General features: G+C 36.9%; 1 protein-coding gene across 2 annotated transcripts in view; it reads left to right on the top strand.

Annotated features, from left to right (window-relative positions):
• Vwa8 (von Willebrand factor A domain containing 8) overlaps positions 1-22,008 on the top strand; it is a 295,472-nt gene that overhangs the window by 185,915 nt on the left and 87,549 nt on the right. For both annotated transcript variants that reach the window (XM_042685395.1, XM_042685396.1), the window contains 7 exons: positions 4,421-4,531; positions 5,255-5,319; positions 5,743-5,868; positions 7,139-7,248; positions 8,057-8,211; positions 12,336-12,531; positions 19,053-19,134. In XM_042685395.1, coding sequence (XP_042541329.1) covers positions 4,421-4,531; positions 5,255-5,319; positions 5,743-5,868; positions 7,139-7,248; positions 8,057-8,211; positions 12,336-12,531; positions 19,053-19,134 — 845 coding nt within the window. The remainder of the gene's footprint in view (positions 1-4,420; positions 4,532-5,254; positions 5,320-5,742; positions 5,869-7,138; positions 7,249-8,056; positions 8,212-12,335; positions 12,532-19,052; positions 19,135-22,008) is intronic.

Below are 22,008 nucleotides of genomic sequence, written 5' to 3'. Positions count from 1 at the left end.
TCCAATAGAAAATAATGTAATGTTTCTGTATAACTATCATCAGCCAGATGTCTATCAGGTATTATACCAGGCGTATTATTCATTCTATGGATATATACACATATATATACATATATATGTATACATATATATCTTTCACCTACTGTTGGAAATACTGCAGTGAACAAAACAAGAAAAAAAATATTTATAAGGTAGTACAGGAAGATAGACAATAAGCAAAGTAAGAATTAACTTATATCTGAGGCTAGAATGTAAGAAGCAAGAGAAAGTTGGATTGCAATTTTAAATAGGTGGATAGAGATTACCTAACTGAAAGGGAGATGTTTAAACAAAGAGCTGATGGGATTGAGGAGAGCAGACACTTGGAAGAAGAGTATTCTAGGCAAAGGAAACCTTAAATTCCAAGAGCCAAAAGTGGAGCATTCCTCTTTCTCTTTAAGGAAGTGTGTTGGAGATGATTGGAAAATGAGAATGAGAAGTGAAGTAACAAGATTACTCAGTTGGTTAGTCAGAGATGAGCTAGAAGGGGCAATGGGACACAGATGGTAGACTCTTCTGTGACATCAAAGATTCTGGACCCTGACTAGGTGAAAGGGTGATGAGTATTAGAGACTTTTGAACTGTGAAACAGCACGATCTGACATTTGTAAAGGATTTTTTTTTATTTCCCTGTGGTGAATAACCTAGAGGTGCTAAGGCAGAATGAAGAAAAGTAGTTAAGAGATTTCTTTCTAAATGATTCAAGAGAGGGATGGTGGTTTGGAGGATGTAGGTTATAAATAGTGATAAATCCTTGGTATGTTTTCAAAATATAACAAATAGCATTTCCTAACAGAGCAAATGTTTGGAGTAAGAGAGAATTAAAGACAGCTTTAAGATTTAGGGACTGAACAATTTGGATGAGTTGTCCTTAAATACTGAAGGAATCAATTTAGGAGGGAACCACAGAAAACATTTGATTAAATTTGAGATCTGTTGAACTACCAGATAAACAATGAGCCTAGAGTTCAACAAAGAGGTAAAAACAGGAAATATAAATTTGGGAGTCATTCCTGTATAAATATCACTTAAGGTCACAAATCTGAAAGAGATCACGAGGGAGAAGGGGCGAAGTGTAGATAGGAAAGTCCCAAGTTCTAAACTCTGGGGTGGTGAAATACTATGATATCAAGGAGATGATGAATCAAAAGCAGGGATTGAGTAGGAGAAGCTAGTGACATAAAGGAACAAAACTCAGGGAGGTATCCTGAAAGGCAACTGATGGAAATCTCAAGGAGAGTCTCATGTTTCCAATTATCTGGTGAGTTGCTGTAATCCATATTTACATACTTGCTTAGGAATGGAGGTTAAAGTCAAGTACATCTGAAGACTGACATCCAAACCAAATTGGATAGACCCCACTAGAAGTAAACTACTCACTCTCATTTTCTACAAGCATTTGGGGAAAAGAGTACTATAGTCTGAAACATTAAAAAGAACTCCATTATCTGTATTTGAAGAGCAAAGTACTGTCAAGAAACGATTTTTAAACTATCTAATCAAAAGTAAAATATTACTAGAGAAATAAATCAGCTTTAACTGTAATTCTTGCCTAGGTAATTATCATGAATTCTGATATAACTTTCTACTTACTTTCTACCAGAAGCAGAGTTCATCCATATCCAAATATTTCTTACAAAAGTTTCTTTCCAAAAAACTAGAGAAAGAACTTTAACTTTATAGATTTCCAACAAAATATTGATGTTATTGTTGAGTCCTCCAGCCAGAAGAAACTATCATAAAATAAACAAGGTATCTCAGTGAATTTTAATGTAGTAAACTAACCAGCATTGAAAGAATCGAAAATTTGGGGCATTTATTCAAATAGTCTTGCCGTATTTTCAGCAGTCAAATTAACTGTTAAATTTACATATACAAATTCTGTTTTTAAAATAGATTCCCACCAAGTGCTTTGTTTTCTCAAAAGATCCAGTTATTTTGCGACATTGCTGATTAATATTCTGTTCAGTGGCAAGGACTTTTATGGGAGGAAATAGAGTTTTCATCATAAAGCTCTCCTTGACTTCCACAGCCAATACCTGGCCTCCCAGCTCTTTTACCTGCTACTTACTTGCTCATCTCTCTGGCCAAAGTTCCAGCAGTTTGTCAGAAAGCTGCTTCTATAGCCTGAGTAGACACACCAGGTGCCTGGATACATCCACTCTACCTATCTGTCCTGCAGCCTCCCTACATTCTGCATCCCCAAAGAAATTATTGTAGCTAACTAACTTATAAGATGGGTCTGTTAGGATGTCAGACCTGTTGATTCCATATGAACAGCACCAAGCTGTGAAGTCTAACAACTAGTCCTATTTCTAGTAAAAAAAAAAAAAAAAAAAATGAGTAGACTTCCAGCAATTGCTTTTTCTCCACTTTGCCCACACTGAATATGAAACTCAAATATTGTTGAGGGTTGTCATGAATAAGCCTATCCCTGATCCTTGTAAAATAAAGTTTTGCTAGAGACACATTCCCCTGGTTAATTAAAGCAGTTGTTTAAAAAAATTTTTTTTTGCTGAAACATAATCTTAAGTGAGGAAAGGAAAACTTTGCCATGCCTAAAAATAAAGACATTTCCCTCCTCCTGTGGGATTATTTATTACATCTGCACAACATTTAGAACTTCAGACTTGGGGACATAGAGGTCACCCAGAGGTTACTTTTCTCTCAGTCAAATACAAACATAATAAAAATCGCTCACTTGCTTCTATTCCCGCCCTTAAAGCAGTGCCAAAACCACAGTTACATGTACTCATGTGTGACGTTAAGTTCTATTTTTAAACTCAGACAGAATGTCATTAGTCATTTACAGAAGGAAACCATTAACATCTAAAAGAACCAAGCCACAGAACTTCTTCATGCTGCCAGTTACCTACAAAAGTAATTCTAAATACAGCAATGGCTGAATATATAATATATATATTTACTTATATATGTTCTGACACTTGAAAAGATAGTTTTTAATTTATTTACACCAAGAGATGAGCATGAAAATTTTAGACCCTTAAAAGAAAGACAAGTAGAAAATAGCACTAACTTATTTTTATGTTTAATTATATATTTAATGATTTGCTTATTCTTCACTTAGTCCTTTTGTGGGGAAAAAACATCATTTTAGTGTTCCAGTTAATTCCAAGTTATTAAAGTCTAAGAATTGAAGTCAGTGTTATACATATTTATCAACAAAGAAAATTTTTCTCTATTAACACTGAAAGGAGGTTTAATTTAAAATGGAAGCTTTGTAAAATTTTAACTTACTTATGTTTTTTCTTAAGAAAAGTTGTAAGCTATAAGTACCATTTTCAAAACCTTCAAATGCCATTAAATAATACTTGCCATGTTAGATATTAACTTTTAAAAGAATATATCATACATTCCTAATGAAGCATTTAGAATGATACATCTTAAATGAAATGTTTATGGAAAAATTTAAATGACCACATGCTTAATAAGATCATCTCCTACAGTCAAGATCTAAAGTAGATGGAATAAACTACATGGTATAAATATTGTTTTAACTCCTAAGTGTGTTAATGAAACTTGTAATATAGATTTGAAACCACACTAGAAAGCACTAAATTTGCAGCTGAGCCATGGATATTTTTATGTTTTATTTCTCTTACAAAAAGACCATGATTAATCCATGATTATACTTTTTTGTGTGCTTTAAATACAATCTTACCTAGATTTGTAGAAAGGATAAAAGACATTTTAACTATGCCTCTTATAAGGTAGCTTTTAACAGAGAGCTCTATAAATGTAATTTAGATCTCTAAATGAACTTTTTTAAATTATTAGTCTTGTACTCTTGTTTCCTATGTATGAAATACAATCAGGGATTAGCTAGCTTAGATTTAGAAGGAAATTATTTTTAAGAGAAAACATTTTAAAATTATATAATTATGTAACTAGAAATATCTTCCTAAAAATCAAACAAATTCTGTATTAAGGAAAATGAGTATATTCATAATATGTGGTAGTATTTCAATATCTTTGTCATCCTTTCACTGTAACTTTCATAGCCACACTGTAAAAAGTGCTCATCTTTTGTTTGTTTGTTGGGGTGATATTTTAATTTATTTTGTTGGTTCTAGTCCTGGGTTTTAAAGCTAGGGCCTGGGTGTTTTCTCTTGGCTTTTTGCTCAAGGCTAGCACTCTACTACTTGCCATAGCTCCACTTCTGGCTTTTTAGTGGTTAAATGGAGATAAGAGTCTCACAGACTTTCCTGCCCAAGCTGGCTTTGAACCGAGATCCTCAGAAACTCAACTTACTGAGTGTCTAGGATTACAGGCATGAGTCACCTGAGTTTGGCAAGATGCCTCTTTAAACAAAAAGAAAAGGTAAATATCTTGAACTTTACATTGTTTTCTTTATTTCCAGAGCAATGTTATCCTTTTGTTAGATACCACTGGCCGGGTCCTTCGTCGTCTCATCCTCCCTTTGGAAGAGGTGACATCTAAGAAATCTTCCTGGTGGAGCAAGGAGGAAGGTGTAAGGAATGCTGGATCTGTCTGGCAAATTGCTGAGGGCTTACTGTAGCTTTGTAGTCAAGATGTGTGCCTGCCCATCCCTTTCAGTGCCTTTTCTTTTTTAAAAAAATCTATAATGCATAAGAAAGTTCTCTGTTACACATTAGTAGATTTTTCCTTACAGCTATATACAGATACATGTAGAATTAAATATCAGTGTATTCTTTTGGCATCCATCAAGTTGACCTGAAGATAGTCAGAACTGAACTAGTAAATATAGAACATAGTACTTGTAATAAATTCTGAATCAAACTGTAAACTTATAAAGTTACAATTTGGACTAATTGCCTCTACTGGGTAAATATTTCAGCTTATGAACTAGTAGAAAGGAAACAGTAGAAGTTTAGGAAAGTTCATTCTGCCAGTCAGATATAAAATAAGACAGCAACTATGGGTCTTAAAACTATGAAAATACTGATTTTCATAAATGAATTCAGATCTAAGGAAATAACCATTTGTTTCTGTTAAATTCTGTGGTGGGCCCAGATAACATGTTTATTTCTAAACAGATTTGACACTATTTTTTAAATTTTTTGTTCTAAAGAGGATTTAGTACATAGTTATAAGTAAGTTTTGAAACACAGATTAATGCACATGCCTTTAAATGTATTGGAGAAACTAGCTAAAGAAACATGAATATATCCAACATATTTAATGTGAATGTTTTGTTTTGTTTCGCCTTTAGGAAACTTATAAAATGTGTAAAGAATTTTCACACAAAAACTGGCTAGTATTCTACAAAGAAAAAGGGTGAGCTCTTCGTTGTAGACAATGTTGAAATGAGATCCTTATTTTGTTCAATTTTCTGTTTTAATTTTAACTACTTAGTATGAAACTAAATTGCAGACAAATTGCAAATGTGTTAGTATACTGTAAAAGAAACTCTTTGCATAATGTAGGACATTGGGAAATCGACATGAAAGATAAGACTTGTAATTCTCTTAACAGCTACCTCTAATGTGGCAGCTGTCATTTTCCATTTTCTTTTCACACATACCCGGACATGGGTGAGAATTCTGTCTGCCATCTCAACTAACATTTTTCTGTTATTACTTAACCTTAAAACTGTTCTTTTTAAGATTGCCCAATAGATCATGAAATGATTATACCATGGTTACTCAACTGTCATCCTCACCATTTCCTTTCAGATATACTTTTCTTCTCCCTTTACAGGAACAGCTTGACTGTACTGGATGTCTTAGAAGGCCTCACACACACCATATTACTTCCCATCAACCTCAGGGCAGCTTTTCTGGTAGCAGAGGACAAGTGGCTTCTGGTGGAGAGCAAAACCAATCAGTGAGTGAAACTATCCTATGTAGTAGCTCATGGATTGCTTAGCTCAAACTCATTCCTCAATTGTCCAGCCACTCTTAGTATCCTGTCTTCCTTATTTCTGTCTTTTACCAATTCCTGTTTTGCGGCTTTATTCTATAGAAGAGAGTTATGAGAAGACTGAGAGAAGAAAAATTAAAAAGAATTAAATATCTCCTTTCAGAACACAACAACAAAATTGACAGTAAAAAAAAAAGAGAGATGACTTTTACATATGGTTCATATTTATTTGAAATTTTCCTGCTTTCATATTGAGAATTCACTGTGTTCTTATCAAGTTGGAGAGTAGCAAAGCAGATTTTCAGTTGATCCTCCTTCTAAGAGCTACAGTCTCCATCCTAGAGCTGTTGCCTTTTTGATGTAACTTCACAAATTCCATCTTAGAAATCTCCTTTCATTCTGTGTGCTTTTATAGTTGTGGCTATGATTGTTGGTGTTGTACAATTCTTAGTGAAGAGCAGTGTGTGGCACTTGGCATTTGGTAAATTTTGGGGTCCCCATCTTCATGAAGCATATCCACAAAGTATAGACACTGACAAATAGAGGTGGCTCCCTGCATGCCACATGGGGTATTGATACATCTAAAAGATTTTTTTAAATCTTTCAAAATTAAAAAAAAATCAAGAGAGCCTGGTGCCAGTAGCTCATTCCTGTAATGAAATCTGAAGGATCATGGTTCAAAGCTAGCCCAAGAAGAAAAGTCCATGAGACTCTTAGCTCCAATTCACCACCAAAAAGCTGGAAGTGGAGTCATAGCTGAAGTGGTAGAGCACTAGACTTGAGTAAAGAAGCTCAAGTACACTGCCCAGCCCCTGAGTTTAAGATCCAGTACACACACACACACACATACACACACACACACACCCAGGGGATTATATGCAAGGACTTCTGCCCATCAGCTGGTCACAAGTGAGAGGTTGTGCTCCCACTTAACTACCTGTTTCCAGTCATATTAATAGAGGGCCCCATAGTAATAAGGTTGTGTACTTTGTGTAATAGAAAATGTTGGATATTTGGATCACATTTGTTACTGCATTGTTATTGGGGAGTATTGGTTACAACAGTGTAGAGAGGATACTTGTTAACTCATGACAAAATGCTGAAACTACAAATTGTTCTCACACTATTTTTAGAAGGGCTTGGAGAGGAGAAAATCTCCTAATATTCTTGATCTGCCCCAATGACTATTGGAAAAAAGGAAAACTTTTCACTTAGATGTCTTATTTATTTACAGGAAATACCTTTTAACTAAGCCTGCACACATTGAATCTGATAACAGTGGGGTTTGCCAATTATATGTTCTGAAAGAGGAGCTGCCTAGCACTGGGTTTGGAGTTATACAAGGTAAATGCCATGCTCTCTATGTTTATGGTTGTGTGTGCACACACTGTCCTCTAGATTCACTGAAGAACAGCAGCATCAGCCTGTGTGAAGTCCATATCAAAAGAAAAAACTTAGTAGCTACACTAGAAGTAGGAAATAATAATCGGCCACTTTTCAAATGCTCATGAGGAAACTCACTCCTTTAAACCCTGCCTGAAACTCTTTAACTGACAAATCATAATTTTTACTTACATTTGAGTTCCAAGTCTCATTGAAAATAGCGTCATTTTTTCCTTCCACAGACCATTAGAATTTCTACTAATTTCTAATAGTATTCATGAGCAAAAAATCTGATGTTCCTTCCTAATGCTAGGTTATTTAAGTTTTACATCTTTTATGCAAAGAGCTGTTAATGATAATATATGTGGCTAACAAAATTTTGAATTCCATAAATACTTGGAATTATTTTGGGAAGATGTTTAGATTATAAAAACAGTTTTCTTAGTGAAAGCTAGCTAATGCACTTTAAAGGGTTTTTTTTTCGGTCTGGTCCTGGGGCCTGAACTCTGGGTCTGGGTGCTGTCCCTCAGCTCTTCAGCTCAAGGCTAGCACTCTACCACTTGAGACACAGCGCCACCTCCGGCTTTTTTTCTTTTTGCTTATGTGGTGCTGAGGAATCGAACCCAGGGCCTCAGGCATGCAAGACAAGTGCTCTACCACTGAGCTACCTTTAATGTTTTCTGTTTAAGTTGTTAAAATAAAATCTTACAAAAATGAGATGCACAGTAGGAGTATATCATATCTAAAATTTTTTTCTGACCTTTCTCAGAAATGGAGTTCAGCCTTCCTCATAAAATTTCAAGTGATCAACTATCATCTGAAAATCTAAGTTCAGCTGTGGGACAGAAGATTGCCTCTCCTAACCGAATTCTCTCAGATGAAAGCAGTTATGCCACTATAATTGTTGGCTTCCCAGATCTCATGGTAAGCATCAACTTTTAAAATTAATGACTCTTTTTCTCCTCAGTTTGACTTATAGTCTGTAAACATATTTGAAGGATAATTAAAAATGTAATAATTTTCTGATAAGCATTTCAGATCAACTCTGTATTTGAAATCAGTTATTAAAAAGTGTTTACCCTGTATAGTTTTATTCCTTAAAAATTATTGTTTACAATGTAATGTGGTGATATGATTTAGTATGTGACACACAGTGCCTGATATACTGAAGGGGACTTTTTTCAAGTTATAAACTAAAATTTTCAACACCATTTGATTGTGAAGACCAATTGATTTTCCATTGAGTTTTGTTCTGATACATCTTATTTTCGTAGTATCTAGGTAAGACTGTCATAAGGACTCAGCTTATCTTTTCTCCTAAATATGCCCTTCTGCTGTTACCTAGGTTATCTGCAAAGTTGAGGCTATTTATAGTTGACTTTGGGTGAAACTGGACACTATCTTCCCCTAATGACAATCTGCAGAAAGGAAATACAAAGTTCATTTCAGTACAGATTATCATCTAATACCCTTAGATAGCTCCATGTGTTCTGATGCAGCATTTAATTTTAATAATTTCCTTTGTAGCTTTTATGTGGGCTGATAGAATCATTTAAAGAGAATACACCAATCCCATATGCCTCAACATTTTTATGTAATTAATGACTGCTGAGTGCTTCAGGATATAAGACATTTGAAATAGAAAACCCAGAGGATAAGATGTGACTTAGGGCTTTGCCATATGCCTTCCTAATTATTAAGTAAAAAGGATTAGCTATTATATAATATAACTCAAAATGGAACGTATTGTTGGAAAAAAGTGTCTACAGAAGCCTTAATGAAAGGGAAGAAAGATGTTTAATATTTTTTTTTTGTTTTATGGATGAAGAAACAGAAACAGAGAAATTAAGTTCCCCTAGGGCAAAAGAGCTTATATAAGGGACCTGAGACTTGACTGTAAGTTGTGATTCTAACTCATGTCATTTCTACTATACCACCCTCTTTCTGCTTCTATGTGAATTTCTTTCTTTTTTGGGGGGGGGGGGGGTGGGGGTCCGGACGTGGGGCCTGAACTTTGGGCCTGGGCTGTCCCTCAGCTCTTCAGCTCAAGGCTAGTGCTCTACCACTTGAGCCACAGCGCCACTTCTGGCTTTTTTCTTTTTGCTTATATGGTGCTGAGGAATCGAACCCAGGGCCTCATGCATGCAATGTAAGCGCTCTATCACTGAGCCACCTTCCCAGCCCCTTCTATGTGAATTTCTTTGTATTATTTATAGAACTATTAGTTAAGGAGTGTGCCACCCTCCAATTAGCTTGTCATACAATTATCAAAGTCAACAAATTGTTTTCTTTTTTTAAATAAGTTTTTTATTATGAAAATACTGTACAGAGGGGTTATAGTTACATGAATGAGTACATTTCTTATTCAGCATTGTTGCCTCCTCCTTTGTTTTTCCCCTACCATTCTGTCCTTCCCACCTCCTCTATCACATAGCTGCTTTAAAAATATATGGAAGTATGATTCTCAATAGTGAACTTTAAATGCATTGTATTATCAAAAATAAGACAAGGAAGAGCCGGGCGCTGGTGGTTCATGCCTATAATCTTAGCTACTTGGAAGGCTAAGATCTGAGGATCATGGTTCAAAGCCAGCCCACACAGCAAAGTCCCCAAGACTCTAATCTCAAATAAACCACCAGAAAAACCGGAAGTGGTGCTGTGGCTCACATGGTAGAGCTTAAGTGAAGAGCTGAGGGACAGTGCCCAGGCCTAGAGTTCAAGTTCCACAAAAAAAAAAAAAAAGACAAGGAAGATAGGCACAATGGCACACATTTGTAATCCCAGTACTAGAAAGGCTAAGACAAGAGAATTAGTTTCAGATCAGCCATTATATAATGAGTTCCAGGCCATCCTGTTACATTATCTCAAAATCAAAAAGAAGACCAGGTATGGTGACACATACTTCTAATTCCAGCACTAAGGAAGAGCTGAAGTAGGAGTTGCTGAATTAAGAGTTTGAGACCAGCCTGAACTATATAATGAGACCTTCTCTCAAAAGACAAAGCACACACACACACAAAAAGACAAAGGTATTTTTATTTTATTAAACACTATATTATCATAAACAATACACAAAGAAAAATAGAGTATAGTTTATCAAAATGTAAAACTTCTATAAAAGATAATGTTAAAATCCAGACATCAGTGGCTTACACCTGTAAGTGTAGCTACTCAGGAGGCTGAGATCTGAGGATCTCGATTTGAAGCCTGCCTGGGTAGAAGAGTCTATGAGATATTTTTTTGGGGGGGGGAAGGAGGAGGGGTCTGGTTGTGGGGCCTGAACTCTGGGCCTGAGCGCTGTCCCTCAGCTCTTCAGCTCAAGGCTAGCACTCTACCACTTGAGCCACAGCGCCACTTCCAGGTTTTTTTCTTTTTGCTTATGTGGTGCTGAGGAATCAAACCCAGGGCCTCAGGCATGCAGGGCAAGCGCTCTACCACTGAGCCAACTTCCCAGCCCAGTCTATGAGATTCTTATGTCCAGTTAAATACAATAAAGCTGTAAGTGAAGCTGTGGCTCAAGCAATAGAGTACTAGCCCTGAGCAAATAAAAAGCTCAGGGACAATGTCCAAACCCTGAATTCAAATCCTAGGACTAGTACGCGCGTGCGTGGGCCCGTGCGCACGCGCGCGCACACACACACACACACGAAGGAAGGAAGGAAAAGGTACTGTTAAAGAACTGAGTATTGCTTAAGTGACTCAGAGCCTGACAGCAAGTGCTCATCCCTGAGTTCAAACTCCAGTATAATAAGAGATGGGAAAGGAAGAGAAGAGAAGGGAAGGAGAGAAGGGGTGAGGAAAGAAAAGGGGAGAGGAAGAGCCACAAAAAGTATGCACAGAGAGAGAAAGAGAGAGAGAGAGAGAACGAGAGAGAACAGAACAGAAAGCATGTGACTATGGGCTGTCTTTTTGACAGCATTGAATACCAATGGACAAAGGCTGGTGGTATTTGGATAAGAAAAAGCTGTCCATGTGGGAAAGGATGAATTTGGGTCCTGCTTCACACTGTTCATTGAAATAAATTTTTATTGGTTAAGAACTTAAACATGAAAGATACTACTTTAAGACTTTCAAAGAAGGCTGGGAAGGTGGCTCAGTGGTAGAGTGCCTGCCTTGCATGCATGAGGCCCTGGGTTCGATTCCTCAGCACCACGTAAGCAGAAAAAAACCTGGAAGTGGCGCTGTAGCTCAAGTGGTAGAGTGCTAGCCTTGAGCTGACAGTGCCCAGGCCCAGAGTTCAGGCCCCACAACCGACCAAAAAAAAAAAATACTGTCAAAGAAAACATAGGAAAAATATGCCTATGATATTAGGAAGGGCAAATTCATATGGTAAAAATTTAAAGTCATACATAAGAAAACGGTTAAACTCATAAGAGACAAAGACATGTGGGTAGGAAAGGCCACTCCAAGGGCTTTAAAAGTTTGTCATGTTCTCTTCTTTACGCCAAAAGTTAGGTACGTGTCACTTTTATTACTTTTTGTCAATAGTGGATTTTGAACTCAGGGCCTTGTACTTTGTTAGTTTGTTTGCTTGGATGGTACTTTTCACTTTGAGCTTTTCCTCCAACCCAGTTTTTATTGGTTATTTTGAAGATGGAGCCTCATACTAGGATTATAGATGTGAGTCCACTGACACTCTATTCTGCTGTATTTCCTTTTAATTGTAATTTATTTAAAAAAAAAATGGCCTATACATTTCACACTTGTCTAGGATATAATGATTGGTGGAGCAGCCATCTTCTGGACTAAATTCAAAAAGGCTGAGGGATAATGTGATTTTCCTATGTGTGTGAAACTCTTAAAGGATTACACTGTAAAAGTTGGGGTGAGTGTAGTATACTATTACTTTAATCTCTCTTTTCTTCTTTTTTTTTGGTAAAAAACTTAGCAGAGCTTTATTGAGTGAGTGAGCAAGCAGATAAGCAGACAAAAAGCAAAACAGATAAGCAGAAAAGCAGAGACACAGCTCTTAACTGAGTGTTGATGTACTCAAAGAGACACCTTCTCTTTTATTTTTCAATCTCTCTTTTCTTCTTTGTTTTTTTCAGTCCCCCAGTGAAGTTTACTCTTGGAAGAGGCCATCATCATTGCATAAACAGAGTAGCACAGACCTAGCATTCTATGGAGGAAAGAAGAGAACTGGAACTCCAAGACAGAGCAATTGTGTGACTCTCATAGATACTAATCAAGTAGTCAGGATTTTACCCCCAGGAGAAGTCCCTCTAAAGGACATCTACTCAAAAGGTAAGAACTTACCAACTCCTCATTTACCAGGGTAGCTTGCTTTTGGTAGAGGGCATTGAGTTTGTTATTATTACTTGATATTTATAACTTGATATTTATGTAGATCATTCTGGAAGGTTAGAATTAGCAAAGAGAGACCCAGGTGTGTTTTGAAAGCTCTCCCTTGTCTCTACATGGTGTATGCTTGTGGCACTGTGGTGAGAACTTATCTGCACTCACACAGGGGTCTCAACAGTTGTTCCAGGAGCATGAAGGAGGAGGTCTCTGGAAAGCATCCTAATTTGAAACTTACTATTATGCACCCACTCTATTTATCTACAAATACATAGAAGTGCATTAAACCTAATAGTTAATAAGCATGCATCAAATTACATTTCTAGAAGAAATGAATTTTTAGCATAATCTCATCTTCTCTTTGAAATTTTTCTTGGTTAATTAGCCTGACAGCCTTTCTATATCTTCCTGACCTTGGCATCTTGCATATAAACTGTTCCCCTGTTCATGGGAACTGGATGATCAACACTGCAGCAGTGACTTCCCTTTAATGGCCAGTGAACTAATCCCTAAATACAACCTACACTTCTCTTTGAAATCCACCTGGATTATCATGGAATAGAAATGTGCTGAGCCTCTATCCTCTCTTCAATGTGGAAACATTTAGAAGGAATGGACAAGCATTTGGATAAGTTTGGAGGAAAACCTGGCTACTGTTTTCACTTCCTTAATCCAAAAAATACTTTTTAATATACTAGGAATAAAATTCTTACTTTCTCCTTCTTAAATAGCAGACACAAACCACTAATGCATTTTCTCAACCCCTATGCTATGAAATCAATTTGCACAGCAAAAGAAAAGAAAAATAGAGAAAAAAAAGTTCTTAAAAATTAGTCGATTTATGTTGCTATCATGGGAAAACTAAAAAGTATTCTGATTTTTTTAAGTGTCTGCAAGTAATAATTAGCCAAAATGTTTAACTTGGTTAATGAGGCATGTCTAGTCATCCCATCAGTTTCAATAACTGGTCATTTTGGGAAAAGAATCCTGGTCTATAAATAATTGAACTTACTTCACCTAGGCTTTATAGCAAGAATTGTAAAATAAGATACGTGTTGTAAACCTTTATCCAAGATTGCCTTATATCCTGTACAGTACAATGCAGATTATGTGTGTATGTTAAAATAAATACCCTCACTTATTTATGGCTATGTGCATACCCAGTCTAGCAGGGTGGTCAGATTACACAGTAACTCTTCTTACTTACCCATCCTTTCTCTGCATATCCCTTTTCTTCTTCCTTAGCCACCTAGAACCTTCCCTTGACTTTCCCTTCCACTCAGACCTGACTCAAGATCTTTCCAACTCTTCAAAGGCCCATAGTGGCTTATAGAGAAAGAGAAGACGTTTCAAACAAATAAATACAAGTGTGTGTGTGTAGGGAGAGAGAGAGAACATACAAAAATGTACAACATCCTCAGCCATCAAGGAAATGTAAATCAAAACCACAATGAAACTCCATCTTACCCCAGTGAGGATGGTCATCATCAATAATAATAATAATAATAACAACAACAATTGCCAGCAATGATATGAGAGAAAGGTGCTCTTTTGTAGTATGCTGTTGGAAGGAATATTTTTTTAAAAAGGAAAAAAAAAGCTAATGATTCTTCTATACTACTCCTGGGTCTGTAATCAAAAGAATCAAAGGTAACAGGCAGTAAAAATACTTTCATACCCAAGTTTATTCCAGCACTGCTCACAGTAGTCAAGCTATAGATTCAGCCTAAATGTCCATCAGTGAAAGAGTTGATTTAAAAAAAAACAACTTTCAGGTACTAGTTTTATTTGGCCATAATGAAGGACAAAATCAAGTTGTTTGTAAGAAAATTGAAGGAACTGGAGATTATCATGTTAAGCAATATAAGCTAGACTCAGATTAGTATCATATATTTTCTCTTATATGTAGACTCTAAAAATAATAATTAACTAAAAAGATATGCAAGTAAGCCAGGTGCTGCAATCCTAGCAACTTAGGAGGCTGAGATCTGAGGATCACACTTGGTAACCAGCCTGGCCAGAAAAGTCCATGAGATTCTTATCTCTACTAAACTACTCAGAAAAAAAACAGAAGTGGCTAGCTGATCTGTGGGTCAAGTAATAGAACACCAGCCTTGAGAAAAAGAATCTCAGGGACAATGCCCAGGTCCTGAGTTCAAATTCCAGGACTAGTGCATGCACGTGCACACACGCACACACACACACACACACAGAGAAAGACATGAAAGTAGGAGGACTATTAAATAGGAAGGGGAACAGTAGGAGTGGGGATAAAAGTGGGTAATGAGGAAATGTAGTCAGTGCTTACATATTACGCAAATGAAATAATGACTCACATAAACTATTTTAAAAAAGAATAAAAGGAAACCTTCCTTCTTATTCTGTGAGTACTGTAAGGCAACATCTCTGTCTCTTCCCAAGTGGTTCTTAGGATATATGGTACAAACTAAACTCAAACATGTCTGTTGAACAATTAAGAGATACGTTGGTTTTTTACAGAATGCCTGTTAAAAAGTACTTTCAACTTCAAACATGAAATAAAAATGTCATTTGTTATTTTGATTGAATGAATTCAGTGTAGACATCCTGAGTACCTCATTCCAATGTAAAATTAAATAAAAATTAGATAGGTAAACAGAAAGATAGAAAAACAGAAAATAAGCAAAAATCTTTAAAGACATAGATTTGATGTAGATGAATCTTGTTGTTTGTTTTTTATTCAGATGCCTTAGTTGCCAAGGTTATGTTAAATGGGGCTATTTTATAAATAGATACTAACCTAAAGCTAGCTCAGCTAGGGCTTGTGTGAGACAAAATCACCTCCATCTCTGTCCAGCTAAGTCTCCTCAAGCAAGTCCCATTATTATCTGACCTCTGGAAAGCCTCTGCTTCCTCATCTCTCAAACAGGAAACAACCAGTGTATCACTCCTAAGAAACATGAGAGCCAGGACTCTACATCAGGTTAGTATGATTATGAACTGAGTGCTAATTTTGCCACATTGTGCAATCCCAACAAAGCACATTGTGACATCCTAAGATCAAAGACAGAATTAAAATGATAACATATTTTCAAATAAACTCTAACTGCCGAATCATTGACCCCTTTGGGGAAACAAAGATAATAGGGAAAAACAACTGCTTATTTTCAGATATTAAAGAATTATAGCCTACAAGGATAAGAACCACATGATTATCTCAATAGATACAGAATTTAACAAGATCCAACACCCCTTTATGATGAAAGCTCTGGAAAATCTAGGAATCCATGGATCATTCCTCAATATAATAAAGGCTGTGTATGACAAACCTACAGCCAGCATTATACCTAATGGCAAAAAGCTAAAGCCATTTTCTCTAAATTCAGTAATGAGACAAGGATGTCTGCTCTCTCCACTCCTCTTCAATTTTGTATTAGAATGCCTAGCTAGAGCAATAAGATAAGATGCAAACATAAAGGGCATCCAAATAGGGAAAGATGAAGTACAACTCTCCCTCTTTGCAGATAACATGATCTTCTATTTAAATAACCACATGAACTCCACTCCCAAGTTACTCAAGCTTATTTGAAACTTTGGCAAAGTAGCAGGGTATAAAATTAACCCTCAGAAATCAATGGCTGTCCTATATGTCAATAACGAGAAGAGCATGGCTGAAATCAGGAAAGCAACTCCTTTTATAATAGTACTACAAAAAATAAAATACCTAGGAGTTAACGAAAGAAGTGAATGACCTCTATGATGAAAACTTTAAAAACTTGAAAAAGGAAATTAAAGCAGAACTAAGGAAGTGGAAAAACCTCCCATGCTCCTGGATTGGGAGGATTAACATTGTGAAAATGACAATACTTCCCAAAGCTATCGACAAATTCAATGTGATACCTATCAATATCCCAACCTCATTCTTCAATGAAATAGAAGAAGCCATCCAAAAATACATATGGAACAATAAAAGACCTCAAATTTCAAAAACAATCCTTAGCAGAAAGAACAGTGCTGGAGGAATATCAAACTTCAAACTCTACTACAAAGCAATAGTAATTAAAACAGCTTGGTACTGGCATAAGAACAGACCTGAGGACCAATGGAATAGGACTGAAGACCCAGAAATGAACCCACGGACCTATAGCCACCTAATCTTTGAGAAGGGAGCTAAAAAAAAAAAAAATAGAATGGAAGAAAGACAGCCTCTTCAGTAAATGGTGCTGGCAAAATTGATTAAACACCTGTAGAAAACTAAAGCTACATCCGTATATATCACCCTGAACCAGAATCAACTCCAAATGGATCAAAGACCTCAAAGTCAAAGCAGACACCCTGAAAACATTACAGGAAGGAATAGGAGAAACTCTAGGGCTCCTTGGCACAGGCCGAAACTTTCTTAATAGAGACACAGACACAGAACAAATCAAAGAAAGGTTAGGCAAATGGGACTGCATGAAATGGCAGAGCTCCTGCACGGCAAAGGACATAGCTAGCAAGATCAATAGAAAGCCCACGGATTGAGATAAGATCTTCCCTAGCCATATAACAGACAAGGGTCTCATATCTAAAATATACTTAGAACTCAAAAAATTAACTCCCCCAACAACAAATCCTCAAACAACCGCCAGATTAATAAATGGGCTAAAAACTTAAAGAGAGACTTCTCTGAAGAGGAAATAAGAATGGCCAATAGACACAGGAAGAAATGCTCAACCTCTCTAGCCATAAAAGAAATGCAAATCAAGGCAACATTGAGATTCCACCTCACCAAAGTTAGAATGGTTACAATCAAGAAATCTAATAATAACAGATGCTGGAGAGGATGTGGCCAAAAGGGAACCTTACTGCATTGTTGGTGGAGTATAAACTTGTTCAGCCACTTTGGAAAGTAGTATGGAGGTTCCTCAAAAGACTCCACATAGAGCTCCCCTATGACCCAGCAGACCTTTTGGGCATTTACCCAAACGATCACAAACATAGGCCATACTAAAGCTACCAGCACAACTATGTTTATTGCAGCGTTATTTACCATAGCTAAGATATGGAACCAACCCAGATGCCCCTCGGTAGATGAATGGATCAAGAAAATATGGTGTATATACACAATGGAAGTCTATGCCTCCATCAGAAAGAATGGCATTGCCCCGTTTGTTAGGAAATAGAAAGACTGGGGCTGGGAAGGTGGCTCAGAGGTAGTGCACTTGCATTGCATCCATGAGGCCCTGGGTTTGATTCCTCAGCACCACATAAGCAAAAAGAGAAAAGCCAGAAGTGGTGCTGTGGCTCAAGTGGTAGAGCACTAGCCTTGAGCTGAAGAGCTGAGGGACAGCGCCCAGGCCCAGAGTTCAGGCCCCACGACTGGACCCAAAAATTAAAAAAAAGGAAATAGAAAGACTTGGAAAAAATTATATCAAGTGAAGTAAGCCAGGCCCAAAGAAACAGGTCCCATGGTTTCCCTTATTTGCAATAACTAGTAAACGTCTAGGATAACCTTACCAGACAAGTAGAAAAGGTCAAAAGCTGTGCACACATGACCATAAAAGATAAGCAAAATAAACCCCAAGACAGAGACACAAGAGGATTTAATTTTGTTGCTGTTGTTTTTAATGTACTATGTGATTTCTTTTGTTTCTTTCATATATTCTTCCCTATTGGTATAACTCGTTTTCACTGTATTTGATTGCAGTGCCCTGCATCTTTTTTTTTTTTAGCAAGTTTTTTATTGTGAAAATACTGTACAGAGGGGTAACAGTTTCATGAGCAAGGTAATGAGTACATTTCTTATCAAGTATTGCTGTCTCCTCCTTCGTTTTTCCCCTACCATCCCTTCCCTCCCACCTCCTCAACTATACTCTCCCCCTCTCCCCCCACCTAAATCGTAAAGTTCATTTTTTAACTTAGCATCTTGTACATCTCATTGTTGCAATGTGCCCTGCATCTTGTATATATATATTTTTCTAATTTGGGGAGGGGAAATAACAAAATGCTAAGACATGGATACAGGCTGACCCGTTGTAACAATGAGATGTACAAGACACTATGCTAAAAAAACAAACTCTACAACTTGGGGTGGGGAAGGGAAGGGGCAGAAGGAGGAGTTAAGGAGGTGGGAAGGGAAAGGATGGGATGGCTAGGGAAAAGCAAAGGAGGGGCAACAATGCTCAAGAGGAAATGTACTCATTGCCTTACTTATGTAACTGTAACCCCTCTTGTACAGTATCTTTACAATTAAAAAAATAAAAATAAATAAAAAATAAATTAAGAATTATAGCCTAATAGACTTTTTTCTTTTTACCATCCTTGTATTTCCTGGAAGGAGTCATAATTCTCAAAGTCTAGCCAAGACTTGACCTAGTATCTTGTCAAATAGGTCCCAGAATTCTACTCTAACTTCCTTCAGCTTTAGCAGCATGCAAACATTCTTGAGTCCTGCTTTGGTATCAAGTAGTCATTTAATACTTGACTCATGTCCTGACTTGTTGCAGGTGTCACCCCCCCAGAGACAGCTGGTTATATAGAAGTTACTGATCTTCAATCAAAGAAACTCAGATATATCCCCATTCCCAGGTAATTAATTATACCTTTGATCTTAGCTTGATATGTCATTTTAAAAAATGAACCAAGTTCTTACCAAGGATGCTGAATGGAAGCATGGTTTTTGCTTCCTTAAATAGTGGTCTCTGGGGCTGGGAAAGTGGCTCAGTGGTAGAGCGCTTGCCTCACATGCATGAGGCCCTGGGTTTGATTCCTCACCACCACATAAACAAAAAAAGCTGGAAGTGGCACTGTGGCTGAAGTGGTAGAGCACTTGCCTTGAGCTGAAGAGCTGAGGGACAGCGCCCAGGCCCAGAGTTCAAGCCCCACATCCAACAAAAAAAAAAAGTGATCTCTTTTTTTCCCCCAAGTTATAATTGGTGTATATCTTGCTATTCTTCTGCATGCTTTAGTGGCATTTTTATTTCCATTTTGGAAAAATATTCAAGTATTGTAAAATATTTTACATATGTATAAGTCTTAATAATTTCTAGCTTTCATCCTCTTTTGTTTAATTGGTTCTTGTGCTAAGTTTTCTGCACCAGAAATGGCATTGCTAGTATTGCAGAAAATTTAAAAATTATTAACTTTATGTATTAGTTTTCTGCATTCAAAAATGTCAAAGGATTTTAAATAGCATTTGTTTAATGTTGTTACTGTTTCCTTAGTCATGAAGTCATGCAGTAGCTAAAGGATTCCCAGAGACTTAGAATGGGATTCATTACCATTCATTGCTTCTGTCATTGTCCAACTATGCAGCGAAGCCTTTAAACTACTGAGGCTTGTCATACAAAAATAGAAACAATAATGCTCACCTGTCCTTGAAGATCCTTGAAAAATGCATGTGTCCTTAACTGTAGGATAGTATGTGACCTGCCTTGGGTGCATCCATGGCTTGTCTCCTCTCTCAAGCTAAGCTTGCACCTTCTTTGATCTGCTTGACATGGTGCTTCTTTGTCTTTTCCTTCCCTTTTCCCTACAGTTCCCTGAAGACTAGAGCCTCCTTTCTCCAATTCTTCTCCACTATTGTCTGGGTTAAGATCACATCCCCATCTCTCATGTACTTTCTTACCTGTGTCTGGTCATCCACAGCCCAGTGGGTAAATCCCTACCTGACATACTCCTTCTGCCCAGGAGCCTGTCAGTCATCTAAAGTGACACCAAACTCCCTTCTCCAAACCCAGAAGAAAATAGCTCAACATAACAGTACAAATAACTCAGCAGCACAGTTTCATTTCCTGGGACTGTTAATCAGATTCAAAAAGTATGAAAGATGAAATCATTATTCTAAGAAAGAGATTTCTTTTTTCCAATATATATTAGTATAATGTCTTGGAACACCTTAATGTGCTGGCATAATAGAAAATGACTTTTAGTCATTTAAGGGAAAATCTTATTCTTTCTTAGTTGTATCTCATTAAAACAGATGATGATTTCATAATAAAAGCAAAGAATATCTAGTTTTAACATCTCTAAAGCATTAATACTTTTTCTAATGTTCTGTTAGTTTCTCCTTCACATACTATTCTGTGTCAGTGTTTTTTTTTAATTTTTTAAAAATAGGCCACACATTCTGCCTGCCATGAAGAAATCTTGAAAGAGCAACTGTGTGTACAGCCAATACCAACTGGGCATCATAATTCATTCATGTAGAGAAGTACTGTCCAGTGGAAACATAGTAAAAGCCTTAAAATATGATTTTTATACTTCTTATAGCCATGGATATGTATATCCAAAATAGAATATAAGAAACAAATGTGAAATATATAATACATGAAATAATGGCAGGGCATGATTCCAGTGGTAGATAGAGTGCCTGCCTAGCAAGTGTGTAAGGCCCCAAGTTCAAACCCTACTACTGCAAATAATAAAACATAATAATCTATGAATTCCTTATTATAGGTTCACGTCACTTTCTAGGTTAGCAAAGGCAACAATGAAATCTGAATCTATTGGAAAGCATATTTAAAACATAAAACATCCCCATAGATGTGTCAGGAGTGAGTCTACCAGGGCAGATGGGGGAAGGGATAAGTTGCCTGGTCCTCCTGTCTTCCTAACAGTAAATTGCTAGTATCATCTGGGGTCCACAAGGAAAATGATATTATTTTTGTTTGTTACAAGTGGATCTGTTGGTATCTTATCTCTTTTTAGTTCAAGGCTGCTATGACAAAAGACCACCAGCTCCATGGCTTGTGTAACTGCTCTTTGTCATGATCTAGAAGCTGAGAAAGCCAAGATGGAGGTAGCAGCCAGTTCAGCTCCCAGTGAGGACTCTTGCAGATGGCTGACTTCTTATTGTGGAACACACAGCCTGTAGAGACTTCTATCTGGACAGTCCCATTGTGAGGATTCTGCCAGTACTATCTTGTCTGAATCTAATCACCACCTAAGACCTTATGTCCTTTTAACGTTAAACAGAAGGCTAGGGTTTCACCATGTAAATTTGGTGGGACACAAGCATTTAGTCAGTAATAAATTCTTTGTGGCAAATTTAGTGACTCTAAATCACTTCAGCTTCATTATGTGGATTTTCAATTTTTATTTTATTTTATTTTTTAGCAGCATTGGAATTGGAACTCAAAGCCTTCAGTTTGCTAGGCTGGAACTCTAACACTGTGCTAAGCCCTTTTTGTTTTTGTTACTTTGGAGATAGGATCTCAGGTCTTTGGCCTTATAGCTATGAACATGCAGGCCCAGCTTTTTTGTTGTTGTTGTTGAGAGGAAGATCTCACTAACTTTTTAACCTAGACTGGACTTGAACAATGATCCACCCAATCTATTTTCTAACTAGCTAGGATTATAAGCTTGAGCCCACACCCAGCAAAAATCCTTTTTTTCAAATTCATTATTATCTTGTCTTAAGTTTACAAATTAATGTTGTTGTTGTTTTAATTTCACTTATCC

This window comes from Dipodomys spectabilis, unplaced genomic scaffold, assembly GCF_019054845.1.
Source record: "Dipodomys spectabilis isolate Male_0828 unplaced genomic scaffold, ASM1905484v1 ptg000095l, whole genome shotgun sequence".
NCBI classification, from domain to species: Eukaryota; Metazoa; Chordata; class Mammalia; order Rodentia; family Heteromyidae; genus Dipodomys; species Dipodomys spectabilis.
Note: the sequence above shows the minus strand (reverse complement) of the source record. Positions and strands in the feature narration are given on the sequence as shown.